General features: G+C 39.0%; 1 protein-coding gene across 1 annotated transcript; it reads left to right on the forward strand.

The window, feature by feature from the left end:
* Positions 1-292: 292 nt before the first annotated feature.
* LOC108431368 lies at positions 293-15,302 on the forward strand (the record flags this gene model as incomplete). The annotated part of the gene is made up of 6 exons (XM_037544267.1): positions 293-632; positions 2,774-3,121; positions 5,118-5,225; positions 5,332-5,421; positions 7,335-7,427; positions 15,208-15,302. Coding segments are annotated over 6 exons (1,074 nt in total), but the record flags the coding sequence as incomplete, so codon positions are not given.
* Positions 15,303-17,361: the final 2,059 nt, after the last annotated feature.

The following is a 17,361-nucleotide window of genomic DNA, read 5'->3' on the forward strand; positions in this document are numbered from 1 at the left end:
GCACTGATCTTACAACGTAAGTGTTCACTTTAATATTAAAATGTTAAACATTTAAGCATTCCGCCGTACTACACAATATAAACATGGCCCTCTTCCCTGGGAATGTGAATGTAGTGTACATGTAAACAGTTGCACCTTAAGAACCATATTATACCTCTGAGAGTACATTTACATTGTTTACACTATGAGGTACTAAAATTTACCTTAACAGTGCTCTTTTCTCTGGAATTGTATAGAAATAATTAAAAAAAAAAAGTAAAATATTACTCATCTCAATGTGTTTGCTCTTCTTTCAGGGCTCCGTGTTCTAGGCCCTTCTGATCCTCTGATTGTGAAGCTGGGGGGGTCAGTGATGCTGCCCTGTTATATTCAAGCCCCCTTACCGCTGGAAGTTCTGGAAGTGGAGTGGAAGAGAACAGACTCTGAAGCTTTAGTCCATTTATTCCAAGATGGAGAGGGTAAACCAGAGGCTCAAGACCAGGCCTACAGTGGAAGAGCCCGTTTCTTTACTGAGGAGGTCGAGCGTGGAAACTTCTCTCTCCTCCTCACAAATCTGACCACTGAAGATGCAGGAATTTACAACTGTTCTGTTTACAGTCAACAGGCAACTGGTCAAACGTTGGTTGACATTGGTAGGTGAAAGTTAGCACTCATTTTTTACAGTGTTCTGCAGAAAAATAATTCTTCATACCAATAATCTAAAGAACACTCATTCTTGTACAAGTGACTTTAAGTGACTTACATTACCACAAATAAATCCTACAAATGCAGTTAACCACAACATAATTTTGCCTATGGATGGGCATTTCTTATTTGATATTAAATTCCAAACAAGCACTCAAGTGTAGTCAAATGACACAGTATAAACAAATATTATTATGTTTATGAATATAATATTTTACTATTAATGTACTATACTAACTAAGGATGGACAGTTAAGTCAAATTAGTTAAGTCAAATTTGAAATTCAAGTTTCTAAGGCGTTATTTGAAAAATATTCAAAATATATTGTGACTCATTGAAAAATACTTAGCATTTGTCATGATGTGTTTTAATAAAAGACATTGCACTTTATTATCACTTTGGTGGCTTTATGAATGCAGTTTGGTTCAGGAAAGTGAAGGAGACTAGCTACTACATATAAGTAACAAAACTCCTTTAAAGTAGAATTAGCTGTAAAGTAGAATTGGCTTTCTCTTAGAGTGCCTAGCTGTTGTTACATTACTTCTGTATGTCATTTTTACCTAACAGATGAGTTTTGAGAAATGTTTTTAGAAGAGGCAGGGTGAGGAGGAGAGGCTGGTGGCACAGGTATTGCAATATGTGTAAATTCACAATGTTTTTTAAATGAATAAAAAGTTAAATAAGAAGGGAAATAAATTACATGAATAATAACATAATAAATAATACATCATAATTCCAAAAAAGTCACAGTAGATGAAATGTATATTAAAACTCAATTGCAAAAAATGATAGGCTCACCAAAAAATCCATCAGCATATAGGCCATATAGGCAAAACCATTGTCAATAAATGCTGTTTGTCACTGCATCCACATTTGCAAGTGAAGACTGTATTATGAACAGTTAAAGTTATATACTGTACCAACTTCCAGAAATGCTGCCAACTTCTCTGGGCTCGAGCTCATCTAGTTGAAACATGTACCGTGGTCTGATTAGTCAAAGATTCAGATGTTTATGGAAATAATGGACGTCATGTTCTCCAGCTAAAGAACAAAAGGACCATCTAGATTGTTGTCAGTGTGAAGTTCAAACTCCACGGTCTGTCATGGGATTCATCATTAATGCTAAACACATTTTGGAGCAACTTATGCTGCCTTTTAGATGCTGTCTTTATCAGAGACGTCCATGTATTTATATATAAAAAATAAAATTCATAATTTAAATAATCAATATTGTATTTATTCTACTGGTTTCAGTTTTTAGTACAGATAACACAGAATTTTCTATTCACTGTATTCTTTTTTTATTGACATAATACTGTCCCAATCATTTTGGAAGTGGATTTGTATATAAAATGTCTTTGTGTCAAATGATGTTAAACGTTTAGAGCTGGAGCTTGGTGTTTATCTGTACTTTTCTATAAGCTATAACTGTCCTTTAGGCTGCCCTGTTTTTTCTCATCTGGTGCACAGTAGCTTTTAGACGCTGGGATAAACAGATTAACACCTGTGACCAAAACGTAATACACATCATCTGCACTGACCTCTGGTAGAGTGTGGAGTTTAGATATGTCATAGTTCTTAAATATGAGAACAAATAACATTAAAGGAAATTTCAAACATTCTAATATTTTCAAATTTAACAACTGTTAAAAAGTTCAGATTTGTCACTACTTTTTACACATTTATGGTTCTGAAAATTCAGTGGATATTGTAATTGCCAAATTTATGTCATAAATCTGCTCAGTTAGTAATGGCTTGTTATCCTTATGACTTTTGTTTGTATCTCATGTTTCATTGTCAATTAGGTCAGTGTGAACACTATGCTAACCAAAACTACAATACAATAATGCATCATCTTCTGCCCTGGTCCAGATCATAGAAACTAAATGACAAATATATACACACGCTCTGTGCTTAATTTTATTTTAATAAGATTTGTATTCACAACAACACCCACTTGCCTTACTTTTTGTCAAAATTAGCTCAATCAATTGCTAAACAAGCTTTATTAGAGAGATACTATGAAACTGTATAATTTGATTTGAGACTTCTGCCCTGTAATATTTAAATTATTTGATTATTCTTTCAGAGTTTTTGGTTGTGACTGGAGGTCATGCAGTATCTGCGTATGCACGTGAAGATGTCACTTTGAATTGCTCTGTAGACTCCCATATGTCACCTAAAGAGCTTGAAAGGGTCTCATGGACAAAAGTGGATCAAGACATTACAGTGCTGGTCTTCCAAGAGGGTGAGGTCCTGACAGATTTTAGCCATGAGAGATTCAGAGACAGAGTCGAGTTCTTTGGTCCTGAAGAAATCCACAAAGGAAACTTCTCACTGAGATTGAAGTATCTCCGAATGGAGGACAAAGGCCTGTATAGATGTGAAGTGCTCTCTGGGGAGTTTTCAGCTCAAACAACGGTGGAAATACATTTGGGTAAGTTAACATGTACATGGTGAAATGTCTTTACAAGAAATAGAGCCTATCATAGCTCCAGTGAGCCATATAATTGCTGATAATTGTCTGTTTGGACTACAAATTATACTGTGTACTATGTATTTATTTCTCTAATAGCTAGATTTGTATTTTTTTCTGTTATGTCAAATTGGGCTTCATAATATATTGTTTCAGCGTCGTCAACACAATATGCCAATGCACAATAGGCACATCCACGGGTGTGCGATATAAGGAAAATGAAATCATGCTACAGCTGTTTTGCTTCTTGATACAAAAGAAGAATTCACACAGTTCTCAGTTCCCATGACTAATCTACAACAGTCTGTCTAATAAAATGTATGCCAGTTTATTTGAATTGCAATAAACTGGACATTATGAATGTTGTTAGAGTGCCCAGTGCTATTAATCAGAGTGTCATCACTCTGGGAAGTGATGGGATAAAATTTGATATATATATATATATCAAATTATATTCAAATTATATTCAAGATATGGGTTCTCAGTCCCAATTCTCATGCTCCTTTGTGTACTTTCCCTCATCTGGCACACCTCACAGAAATCAGATTAACAAGCTCTTCATGTGCTTGTTCAGGTGTTTTGGAATACGCTGTCAAAAGAGGTTCTGTTCAGGTACATTTTGTCCTACAAGGTACAAACAAAGTAAATGTAGCATCAAAGGTACAACATGGCCTTTAAAGTCAAACAACACACACACACACACCATCTAAACCCCTCATCCCTGGGTTGCTGAACCCTATCCCAGCTGTCATTGAGCAGAAGGCAAGATACATCATGGACAGGTCGCCAGTCCATCACAGGGCAGACAGACAGACATACACATTCACACCTAGGGGCAATTTAGCATGTCCAATCAGCCTGGCTGCATGTCTTTGGATTGTGGGTGGAAACCCACACAGACACTGGGAGAACATGCAGACGCTACACAGAAAGGACCCTGGTCGACCGTACCACCCTTTAGGTCAAACAATGTACTTCAAGTGAGTTTTTGAGTTTTAAAGATACAATACAATCACTTTCCAAGGGAACTGTGTTGGCTCTATGACCCTGGACCGTTTAAACGATGACCCTGGATTTGCCCATAATAAACGTCACTTATCTCCTCATATGATACATTATCTCCTGTTACATTCCAAATGCTGTTCCCATGATACTCTCCAGTGGTAATTGTCCTCATTGATGTGAATGCTTGGTCACACATGCGAGTAATTAGCAAATTACACATTTACCCACTCCGCTGACTAAATAACAACTTAAAACACATGTTTTGATCTACAGTATATAGACTGAACATTATGGCAAACAGTTCATGTAAATTCCTTTCTGAGCTAGCAAAGAGAGTCAGGAGATCAGATACAATCATGTAGTTCTGCTGTGACGGCCCAGTCTGTGCTCAAACAATGCTCTGTCATGATCTTTCTGTCTGCAGGGTTCTTCTTCAGTCAATATGCCACACCCCAGCCTGCAGACCTTGGTCTGAAATGCTCTGTCTTCTGCAAATTCTGGTCTGAAGAGCTCTATAAGATACCTTGTTATATACATTGCAGCTGTTGCTGGCACACCTGTGTCTCTGATCTGAAAATAATTAGCACTACATGCTACATGAATTTTGGTTTCTTTTTAACTTTGTTTCTGCTTCTTTCACCATATTCATTTTGGCTAATCACTGCAATGGTGACTTTATGAGTAGGGCTTATTTACTCTACAACACGTTTTACATGGCATAGCGCTGTTACCTGCTAGTTTTATGAAACTGGCCAATAATTTTTTGTTTCCTTGAAATAAGCAGCATGAACTGAAAGGTAGGACACCACCCCAGCACTTTGCAGTGTTCAGGATCAAATGTGCTTTTCACCCCTGTTATTCTGATGGCTGTACACCACTGCTTTATAATATGATACTTTGAGTTGTTCTGCGTTTCACATATAGTAACACAACTCTTGTAATTTCTCCTCAGGTTTTTCCCACATACACACTGCAATACTATCGCTCTGCAGTTTTACTTGTTTGTGTGGATCTGTACTTTTGGTTGGAGGCATCATATACACTTTCTGTAAAGAGCCTGGTATGTAAAGTCTTCATTTGAACACATTTATGAGAAATTTATGAATTTATGGAATTTGTTACTGAATTGTGGACCACTCAAATGCAGTTGTTCTTTATCTTTTTAGGCAGTTGCACAGTTATCATACTGTATGTTCTTGTCTTTTGTCCAAACATTCTTATGTTTGTGGCCTTCGTCCTTTGGGGTATGCTTAATGGTAAGTATTATATCAGTGTTTTTCTACAACCAAGATTACAATATTCATTTGAGGTGTGGGAAAAATTCTTAGATGCTTAGCGATGTGGTCGTGAACGATTCTGAATCAATTCACCAATGTCAAAAGATGATTTTTTTACATCCTAAGTGCAGCGCCCTGACAGTCTGTGACGGCACATCACAAAAACGGTAACACTTTACATTAAGGGTCGCTAATTAATCATTAATTAAAGAATAATCAACTATTAATTTCCTATTATTTAGTTATTCATTAACTCTTCATTAAGTATTAGCTGTTACTTAGTAACTGATTAAGCACTTATCAATTAGTAATTGAGTACACTGTTAGTTGATAAGTTAGTTTGTAGTTAGTTTATGACCTATTTACTCATCATCGGTGTACTAACTGTTGCGTATTACATTGTTAATGGACTAATAAGCAATTTTAATGTTATAAAGAAGTAACATGATAACTTACTAGCATTTATGTTAGTCTCATTAATTAAGTTTCCATCACCACCGTATATTCAGTATTCTCATTGGTTCTTGTTCATTAAAGATGCTTATGGTCATCTTATCTGGCTCACAGATGGTTTTGTTATTCATCACGTTCATCTTTGGCATATCTGCACAAACTAACTCATATTTGGTAGGAGTGCATGTAAATTTGGGCATAAAAGCTGGATGTGGCTAACTAACCAAAGCTATTATCAACATAAATAGCAAAAATAGAAACAACAAAAGAAAATATCAATAATACTAATTTGTGTGCATGACAGTTCACTACAAAAGTGGATGTACTTGATATAAACAAATGCTGCAACTATTTCATGTTCAGTTTAAAGACTTTTGCTTTTGTTTTTGTTTCATACACACAGCTCGTGTCACACACTGCAATAATACAGCATTTATAGGGAATTAATTACATTAAACAATCATTCTACTATGTTAACAACACAGAGAATATTTTGTTTATTTCACATTGCATTTTTTTCCATTTGTTGTAATTGGTCAGCAGGGGAGGAGTGCACTCACTGCTGGGCATCAAACCCCACCCACAAGTACAGCCATTAGCTTTCATGCCACACACTGCCGTTTTATTGGCTGGCTACTGAAACATCTGCATGAATTAGTGTGTGCTTCATGTAAATGATATGTAAATGAGGTGCTGGTAGGCTGGTTTTATGCACTGAAGCTGATACATCATTTATGCTCAAATCTCCACTGGTTTCCACATCGTACAAATTTGTTAATAATCAGACGCAGAGCATACCATATAAAAGGCAATAAAACATTTTCTTTTTTATGCAACTTTGATGATTAATGGTCATTAGATCTTTTTGACCATGGTCATTAGATCATTTTGACCATTAATTACTTCTTAAATTCCTCTTACTTAATCATTAATTACTTCTTATTCTTCTTACTTAATCATTAATTACTGCTTAAATTCCTCTTGCGTAATTACTCTTACTGGCCTATGGCCACATTTGGTCATTTCCCTACAAACATCCCTTTAAAAACAGAGTGATGTGGATACGTGTCTTCTAATTTGGTTTGTACAGAAACGTCACCCCAAACGTTTGAGCTCTTAGCAGCCTGAAATCACATTTGACGTAATTGACGTGAAAGTTTCATGAATTCCGATCTGGTTATTTAGATTGAGTCTCACTGCTTCATATTAGATACACATCAGATTTCAGTACCACATATGAAAATGTCAGATTCTATGTTTTTTGCTGCTCTCACTGCCATAAAGACAACACAAAGAAAAAGATTTGGTACTTTTACTTCTGTGTGCACAAAACCAAAGTGAAGCTGTCCAAACAGTTTTAAACTCACTGAATATTTGTATTGTGTGTTTTTCCTTGACATAAAAAAATTCTCATTAAAACTGGTCTCATGTTTCTTCAGGTTTCTTCAGTGAGGCAGTAACTTGTTTAATTATTAATCTTCTGAGGATTCTTCGCCTACTTATATGTTCTCCACGTGTCTATGATTGTAAAGGTAGGCAGACAATGGCAAGAATTTAATATTGCTGTTTGATAATGCATTTGTGACATTTTTATTGTTTGGTGTCACTTTAATCACTGTCTTAACTGTGCTCTGTGTCAAACAAATGCAGCATTCATGTATGCTTAATTTCAGAATCATGTCTACAGATTTTGTTTGGGTTTTGAATAGATTTCAGCGCAGTTTACAATGAATCAGAACATTTTTGGCAGGAAGATCGCAAATAATTTCAGCTTTTATCCTGAGGTGGTCCTGTAGTTCATGGTGATATGGCACTCTCAAATGAAAAGGTGCTAAACTGTATCATAATCCATTGCAGTTATACAGTACTGTGCGAAGGTTTTAGGCATCTAAGCAAATCTTTAAACAATTGACCTCAGCAGTGACTTTATCACAATATACATTAGAAAAAAAGTAATATTAAAAATTAAAATATACATTAAAAAGTAACAAGAATTTATTGGGTCCATATTTTTTTCTTGACACCTTCACAGCCACCACAGAGACTTGTTAATATCATTAATTACATCATGAGCACAATTTACTGAATATATATATATATATATATATATATATATCATTAATAATTAATATTCTATACATTTTGTTTATTCCGATATTAACACTTTTCTTAGCAAATAAACACATTTTACACAAATAAATAGACTTTGAAAATGTGTCCTGGGTGCCTAAGACTTTCGCACAGTACTGTATGTTTTTAAGTTACATTGACTTCAAACGCCCGTAATTCCAGGCTTTTTTAAAAATACATTTTAAAACATTAGGTTATGAAAAGGTGCCCAAAATGTTTGAATGACTGGAGCAGGCAAAGAAGCTGTGATGACATAACAGTTCAGTTGACTGATGACTAAGAATGCGTTGATACTGATACCAATATCTTTCCGATACCAAGCTCACTTCTACAAATGCACCAATACTATCGTCTGATACCGGCTAATACCACGTGACGTAAGCTGAGTGTACTGCCACACTAATGAACAATGACTCAATCTGACAGTGATCGAGAGTCAGATTACACAGAGAAGTGTTACTGACGTCGAGGCGGTTGGAGGCAAAGCCGGTCACTTCGAACAATATGCCTAGGCGTACTTCCACCAGGTATACACAGTGTGATATTAGCCCATTTTTAAACACACACAAACACAAATCACAACCACTGCCCCCAAAATGGGTGGAGACACATAGGCTACTGTTGTTTATTCAAATAGCAATGATGTGAAGGTGATGAAGGAATCTTCGTTGACACCGTCTTGCATAAAAAGAATTTATTTGCATATAAAGAGAGAGAGAGAATGAAAGCCAAACACATCTCTGGGCTCCAACTGTAACTACCTTGTCATCATTGGCCCCTCCCAGTCCTGTCCATGTGTTTGTGTTTTGGTTTAGCCCATGTGCGTTTGTTTTGGTTTAGCCCCCTCGTTTCATGACTCCACTGCTGATAGTCTCCACCTGTTTTCTACCTGTCCCTCATTTTCCCTGTGTATTTAAGCCCTGTGTTTGCCCCTTGTGTTTGCTGGTCTTTGTTGGTTGTTCTGGTTACTGTGTGTTGTTTGAATGTTTATGCCTGTGTTCATTTTGTTGTGTCTGTCTCTCCTGCTCTCCTATTTGAACCTGGACCGTTTTGACTATGACCCTGGATTTGCCCATAATAAAACTCGCTTATCTCAGCACGTGCATCCGCCTCCTTGCTCCCCGTCACACACCTATTATATATAGGGAGCATGGTTGTTTTTGCACAACTGAGGTAAACATATGGAACTTATTTGAAATGATCTCATCTGTTTGAAACTGAGAGAGAGAAGGAGAGAGAGGGCCCACCTCCCATGGGACCTTGGGCTGTAGACCAGGGCCCCAACCTCATAACATTTCATATGAAATTTCAGATCCACACAGCTGGATTATATGAGGCTTCAAGCTAAACACTAGATTTCACATGAAGACACAGATACTTCACTACAAAAACCGGAAGCAAAAAAGCCGATTATGTGTCTTCTGTGCGGTAGCATGGTGCTATTTTGCTGATCTGAGGACTCTGTTGCTTTCAAATGAAAAAGACAGAATGCATTTCTGTTTTGCCTAGAGGAAAAAATGATCTTATAGATTTCACTTCAATAGTTTAGTAATAAATCGCTGCTGTTGGAAGAAAACCTTGTATCTCCAAATTAGTAACTTTACAGGAGAAGGAAAAAACCTACTATATTTTTAATGTAAGTCAATGGAACCAGACATCTTTTCACATAATTTTGGGCCATTTCTTTTGGCCCATTTATCATGAAATTTACACACAATGTAAAAGGCAATAGGCGAGTTCAGATTGTCAAAAACTGAAAAATTACAAAAATGGGGATACAAGGTTTTGTTCTGACAGCAGCGAAATATAAAGCTGATATTATTACTACATGTTTCATCTTGTGTAGGTTGTTCCGTTTTTGAGGGTTCAAACGTGAGCACTCACAGATGGAACTTTTATATTGGCTTTTATTTTTATACATTTCTAATGAAGCATATATATTAAGGTCCCATGCATTATCTTTTACAGATACAAATCTTCAAGTTCTAATCAAGATTTCACCTCTAATTGAATACCTTGCATTGTCTGTAATTGCTGATTTAGGTAAGTACACATGATTGTTACATATTAACAATCACATATGCACATAAATAACAGTTGTCAAAGCAACATCAAAACTACTGTTGCAGGGATATTAAATGAGATGTTTTCATACATGTGTACACACTTCCAGACAAGAATTACTAATAATGTTTTCAACTCGGTTGTTAGCCCACTGATGCACTTCTAAAACCAGTGACAGTGCTGCTCTAAAGTAACATATTTTATTTTATACACTTAAAATAACATAACTTACACAGTGGTGGTATAAAAATATTATAAAATAACTTTTTGCCAAAAGGTAATTTTAGATGTTTATTCGATTATTAGATATTATTATTAGATGAGTATTACGCCAAGGTGCGGCTTAACTGCCGACCCAAGAAAATGGGATATTTTATGCTGTTCACATTTCCTTTTAGCAAAAGCTTAAATGGCCTGTATCATTCCTTTCATAACTTTGTATGATTTTTTTTCTTGATTTTCTAAAATGAAAACAGTTGTTTCAAAAACGTACAACCCCGTTTCCAAAAATGTTGGGACGCTGTGCAAAATGCACATAAAAACAGACTGTGCAAATTATGTGCATTTAAACCCTATATTTAATTGAAAACAGTACAAAAACATATCAGATACTGAAACTGAGAAATTGTGTTGTTTTTTGAAAAATATATGCCCATTTTGAATTTGATGCCAGCAACACGTTCCAAAAAAGTTGGGACAGGGCCATGTTTACCACTGTGTTTTATAACCTCTTCTTTTAACACTCTGTAAGTGTTTGGGAACTGACAGGACACTGCCGTAGTTTTGAAAGTGAAATATTTTTCCATTCTTGCTTGACACCAGACTTTAGCTGCTCAACAGTGTCTCCTTTATCATTTCTTGTTTCATATCTACCCAGATGTTTTCAATGGGTGACAGGTCTGGACTGCAAGCAGGCTGGTTTAGCATCTAGAATGTAGTTTGACACTGTCTTGCTGAAATAAGCAAGGCCTTCACTGAAAAAGACATCATCTGGATGGCAGATATGTTGCTCCAATATTTCTGTATTGTTCAGCATTAATGGTGTATAGATGTGCATGTCGCCCATGCCATGTGCACTAATGCACCCCCATACCATAATGGATATTGGCGTCTGAACTGTGCACTGATAACAAGGCATCTTGTGGAAATATACTTCAACTTTCAAAATATATAGCTACATAGTTTACACATCTTTTCACAAGATCCTGAATATATGTTTGTTACAATGTCAACACAGATCAGATGCTCGCAGATAAAAGGACAAGGTTGACGTTTACTTGAGGTTTTGTTGGATGTACAGAGCACGTAGTCAGAACAGACGAGGGTCAGACCCAGAGAGCAAGGAAACCAAAATAAACAGGACATCCAGAGAGTAGCCAAAAACCAGTCTGAGTTCAAAAACAAACTCTCCTACAGAATACAGCGAACAAACCAAAAAAGGCAATGACAAAAAGGCAGGTCAGAAATACAAAAAACAGGTCATACATGAAAGAACTCTACAAGCAAAGAATGCTCAGTATGCAACAAAAAAGGTTGGCAAAACTTCACAAAATTCTAAGCTAAAGCCCAGGCCTTATATACTAACTGACTAATTAGCTGTAATGAAAAACATGTGTGACAGTTTAGAATTCTGGTGAGGCTGAATGCTGAAATGAATATTCATTGGTTGATGGTGGTGGAGTAGAAGTCACGTGGTCTCCCACTGGTTCATGGGAATTGGAGTCCTCTGGGTCGTTCAAGGACTCAAGTGATCGGAGTAAAAAGGAGCAGGTGGAGGAGGCATCCTCGGCAGAAGACGTGACAATGTTACATTAGTAAATATGTCAAACTCTGCTCATGAGGTCAGACATGACATGAACATTTATGTGTTCAGAAGAGCTGTCACTCCAAATCAGTTGACCAACAGAAAATAAAAGTGAATGCCCTCCTGTAAGACCCACCCCCTGTTAAAAAGTGCTGAAAGTCAGAAACAAAAGAAAGACATCAAAAGCAAATGAGTGATTTCAGAAGCAAAAAATATATCAGCAAAATCAGCAAATAGAAAAAAAAATTATCGCAAAAACTGGCAAAATTAGTAATATATTTATAGAAAAATGAGAGAAAATGAATAGAAATCTTTTTGAAAAATTAAGTTTGATTTAACTCTTTGTGTTTACAGTGTATTTTACACATTTTCATGCTCAATATTTTGCTTGGGATTTTATTATTTTATTGGAAACCTTTGGCACAAAATGAACTCCATATTTTTTGTCTTTTTACTCTAGTGTTTGGACTACATGGCTGGCGAACACAGAATGAAGGATGGATGGGTTTTGCTGGAGCTGTACTGGTGTTGAATATTCTCAGCTTTTTAGGTAGGAATGACTTTTTTTATTGTGAGCTATTATACTAACTTCAAAGTGATTGCTTATGGAACTTGCTTATTGAACCAGTCATATTTTTCTTCTTTCCAAATACCTGCCATGATGTGCTGGTGTACAAATACCTTTTTGTGTCATAGTGCTTGTGATGGTGATAATTCAACTGCATTGATTTTGTGATGTTTGTTTAAGCTGTATGTCAAGCTCATACTATTGACCTTTAAAAATACAACCCCAATTTCAAAAATGTTGGGACGCTATCTAAATATATAAATATGTAAATAAATGTAAATAAAACACATTTAAAGCTTGATGGCAGCAACATATCTCAAAAAAGTTGTGACAGGGCAACAAAAGGCTGGAAAAGTGGTACTAATAAAAAAAACAAACAGCATTTTAGAGCGGCAGAGTGTCTCGGAAGCACAGATGGGCAGAGTTTCACCAATCTGCAAAAACGTAAAATTGCGAAGACTTTGGATATCCCACCATCTACAGGACATAACATCATCAGAAAGTTCAGAGAATCTGGAGAAATCCCTGAACACAAGGGACAAGGTTGTCAGTATTGGGTGCTTGTGATCTTTGGGCCCTCAGGCAGCACGGCATTAATAACAGGCATGATTCTGCACTGTAAATCACTGCATGGGCTCAGGAACACTTCCAGAAATCATTGTCTGTGAACACAGTTCTGTAGTCAGATTAATCAAAATTTGAAATTCATTTTGGAAACCATGGACGCCATGTACTGCAGACTCAAGAGCGACCATCAAGCTTACCGGTGCACAGTTCAAATGCCTGCATCTAATGGTACGGGGTTGCATTAGATGGTACAGGGTTGCACTTCTTCTGTAAAGTCCTGGTGCTGAATTTGTGCTGGGACCTCAGGAAGGCAGACCCAAATGCAGAGAGAAACACCTGTGAGAAAGGATCTTAAAAGAACTAATGAGGTGATGGAGTCCATATGGAGTGATTATGCATGTTGGGGTTGAAGTGGCTCAGAGCCAGGATCGAACCACCAATGGCGGGAAAGGGCAGACAAAGGGAACACTGGGAGCAGCATGCTCAAGCAAAGGCTGAGATAGAAACGAGAAGATAAAAAGCCAAAAAGTAAAGCTAGCTTTCACGTTACGACAGGAAGAACAGGATCAATTTATAACTCTCTTTTCTTTTCCTTTTAACGTAGGAACTGTCTGTCCCTCACAGCTCTCCTTGATTTTCTCATAGTTTTTTTTTTTTCTCAACTGAGTGGCTTTTCCTGTCAAGCACTCTTTTCTTTTACTTTTGATAGGAAATGGTCACTCATACCGATCACCCCTCTACAAAGTTGTGACAAAGCGCTATTATTTGCCACAGCCTTAAGTAGAGAGCCCCACATTTGTGCCAGATTAGTCCTAATCAGCTCCCGGGCTTCTGGGAATTGGTGTTCCCTGAACTGGTTCCCTATTTTCACAGTCCACCAGGTACTGGATGCTACCCTGCACACAGCAAGAGTCCAAGAAGCGCTGGAGTGTTATATGCTGGGGAGCCGGCAACAAGATGTGGTGCTGAGGACCAAGTCCCAAGAAAAGAATGGCCTGAGATGCGACACATTTAAACATTCGATGATTGAGAATGGAAAAAATGGCGGGAAAGGGCAGATAAAGGGGATGCTGTCTGTCCCTCACTGATCTCCTTTCTTTTCTCATATGGCTGGACCCTTACAGAACTGGCCTGTCTGTAGTCCAGACCTTTCACCAATAGAAAACATTTGATGCATCATGAAACAAAAAATCCAGCAAAGCAGACCCAGGACTGTTGAGCAACTAGAATCCTACATCAGACAAGAATAGTACAACATTCCTCTCCCGAAACTCCAGCAAGTGGAGTTTCCCAGACATTTACAGACTGTTACTAAAAGAAGAGGGGATGCTACACAGTGGCATTCTCCAAATTCACAAAACACATGTGGACTGGTTGGGCAAATTCCCATGCACCCTTCAGGACCCTGGTGAGGATAAAAAGCTGGTCCAGTGTTCCACGACCACGGTGAAACTCGCATTGTTCCTCTTGTAGCTGAGATTCGACTATCGGTCGGACTCTGGTCTCCAGTACCCATGCATAGACCTTACTTCGTAGGCTGAGAAGTGTGATCCCCCGATAGTTGGAACATACCCTCTGGTCCCCTTTCTCAAAAAGAGGGACCACCACCCCAGTCTGCCATTCCAGGGAGACCGCCCCAGATGTCCACACAATGTTGCAAAGGTGTGTCAGCCAAGACAGCCCTACAACATCCAGAACCCTCAGGAATTCCAGGCAGATCTCATCCACCTCTGCTGCTCTGCCACCAAGGAGTTTTCCAACCACCTTGGCTACCTCAGACTGAGTGATGGACGGACCCTCACTCGGATCTCCAAGCTCTGCCTCCTCTAGGGAAGGATTGTTGGTGGGATTGAGAAAATCCTTGAAGTATTCCTTCCACTGTCCAATTATGTCCCCAGTCAAAGTCAGCAGCCCCTAGCCCCACTGTATAGAGTGTTGGTTGGGAAACGCTTTCCTCTCCTGAGGTGCCTGACTGTTTGCCAGAACCTTCTCAGTGCCTGTTGATAGTCTTTCTGCATGGCCTCACCAAACTTCTCCCACACCCGAGTTTTTGCCTCAGCAACCGCCAAAGCCGCAACCCACTTGACCCTTTGGTACCCATCTTTTGCCTCCAGAGACCCACAAGCCAACCAGGCCCAGTAGGACTCTTTCTTCAGCTTGATGGCTTCCTTTACCCAAGGTGTCCACCAACGGGTAATTGCTGCCATGACAGGTACCTACAACTTTGCGGCCACAGCTCCAATCCGCTGCATCGACAATGGAGGCACAGAATAGGGCCCACTCTGACTTGATGTCACTGGCCTGACACGGTATGTGGTTGAAGCTTTGTCAGATGTGGGAGTTGAAGATCTTTCTGGTAGGTTCCTCTGCCAGACATTCCCATCAAACCCTCACAACCTGTTTGGATTTGCCAGGTCTGTCTGGTATTTTCACCCACTATCTGATCCAACTTACCACTAGGTGGTGATCGTTCGACAGCTCCGCTCCTCTCTTCACCTGGGTGTCCAAAACACATGGTCACAAATCCGGTGACACAACTATGAAGTCAATCAATGAACTGCGGCCTAAGGTGTCCTGATGCCATGTGCACTTATGCAAACCTTTGTGTTCAAACATGGTGTTTGTTATGGACAGACTGTGGTGAGCACAGAACTCCAATAACAAAACACCACTCGGGTTCAGATCGGAGAGGCCGTTCCTCCCAATCACGCCCTTCCAGGTCTCACTGTCATTGCCCACGTGAGCGTTGAAGTCACCCAGCAATACAATGGAGTCCCCTTTCCAGTACCCCCTCCACGGTCTCCAAGAAGGCTGGGTACTCCGAACTGCTGTTCGATGCATAAGCACAGACAACAGTCAGAGCCCGTTCCCCAACCCCGAAGGTGCAAGGCAACAACCCTCTCGTCCACTGGAGAAAACCCCAACGTACAGGTGCTGAGCCAGGGAGCTATGAGTAAGCCCACTCCTGCCCAACGCCTATCACCCTGGACAACTCCAGAATGGAATAAAGTCCAACCCCTTTCAAGATAGTCTGTTCCAGAGCCCCCACCATGTGTTGAGGTGAGCCCAACTATATCTATTTGGTATCTCTCAGCCTCATACACTAGCTCAGGCTCTTTCCCTGCCAGAGAGGTCACGTTCCATGTTCTGAGAGCCGGTTTCAGTAGGAGGATCGGAACGCTTTCGGTCTCCATCATATGGAGTTTTTGGATCACCCTTTGTCTGGCCCATCATCTAGGACCTGTTTGCCTTGGGATACCCTACCAGGAGCTTTTACCCCTGACAACATAGCTCCTAGGACCATGTAGGCATGCAAATCTTTCCACCACAGTAACGTGGTGATCCAAGGAGAAGCTGGGATGAAAATCAACACCTCTAAATCTAACACCATGGTCCTCAGTCAGAAAAGGGTGGAATGCTCTGTCCAGAGAGGCTCGGAGTAGAGCCCCTGCTCCTCCATGTTAAGAGAAGCCAGTTGAGGTGGTTCGGGCATCTGGTAAGGATGGCCTCTGGATGCCTCCCTAGGGAGTTGTCCCAGACATGTCTGACGGGGAGGAGACCCCGGGGAAGACCCAGGACACGTTTGGGGGATTATATCTCTCGACTGTCTTGAGACCGCCTCAGTATCCCTCTGGAAGAGCTGGAGGGGGTGGCGGGGGAGAGGGAGGCCTGGGCCTCTTTGCTTAGGCTGCTGCCCCTGTGACCCGGACATGGATAAGCGAATGATGATGGATAGATGGATGGATGGATGGATGGATGGATGGATGAACTTTCAACATCTGATATGTGTTCTATATCCTATTGTGAATAAACCATTGGTCTTTGAGATTTTGCAAATAATTGCGCTCTGTCTTTATTTTACATTTATTTGCATTTTACACAGTGTCCCAAATGTTTTGAATTAAGGTTGTAAATTTTTTTGTCTTAAAATTTATGTTTTTGAAAGTATATTGTAGCCATTTTCGTCAATACGTCCATATTCTTTACTTCCATCCATTCATCCATTTTCTAAGCCGCTTCTCAATCAGGGTCGCGGAGGGGTGCTGGAGCCTATCCCAGCTGTCATTGGGCGGAAAGAAATATTCTTTACTTGTTATTTATTCATTTCAATTTGAACTGAACTTTATTATAATTTTTGAGAAGAACAACTTAATGCATTTCAAAATATGAGCTAAATGTGATGCACACCACACCTGCATAACACTTTGTTGTTCACTGCATAGGCTTTTTGTATTCTGCACATTTCCGAGTTAAAATTTTTGAACACAGGTGTCCCTGTTTATGTAAGATTTCATATTAACTACATTCATTAACTATGTTATTGTTAAATAAA

This window comes from Pygocentrus nattereri, chromosome 13 (genome assembly GCF_015220715.1).
Source record: "Pygocentrus nattereri isolate fPygNat1 chromosome 13, fPygNat1.pri, whole genome shotgun sequence".
NCBI lineage: Eukaryota > Metazoa > Chordata > Actinopteri > Characiformes > Serrasalmidae > Pygocentrus > Pygocentrus nattereri.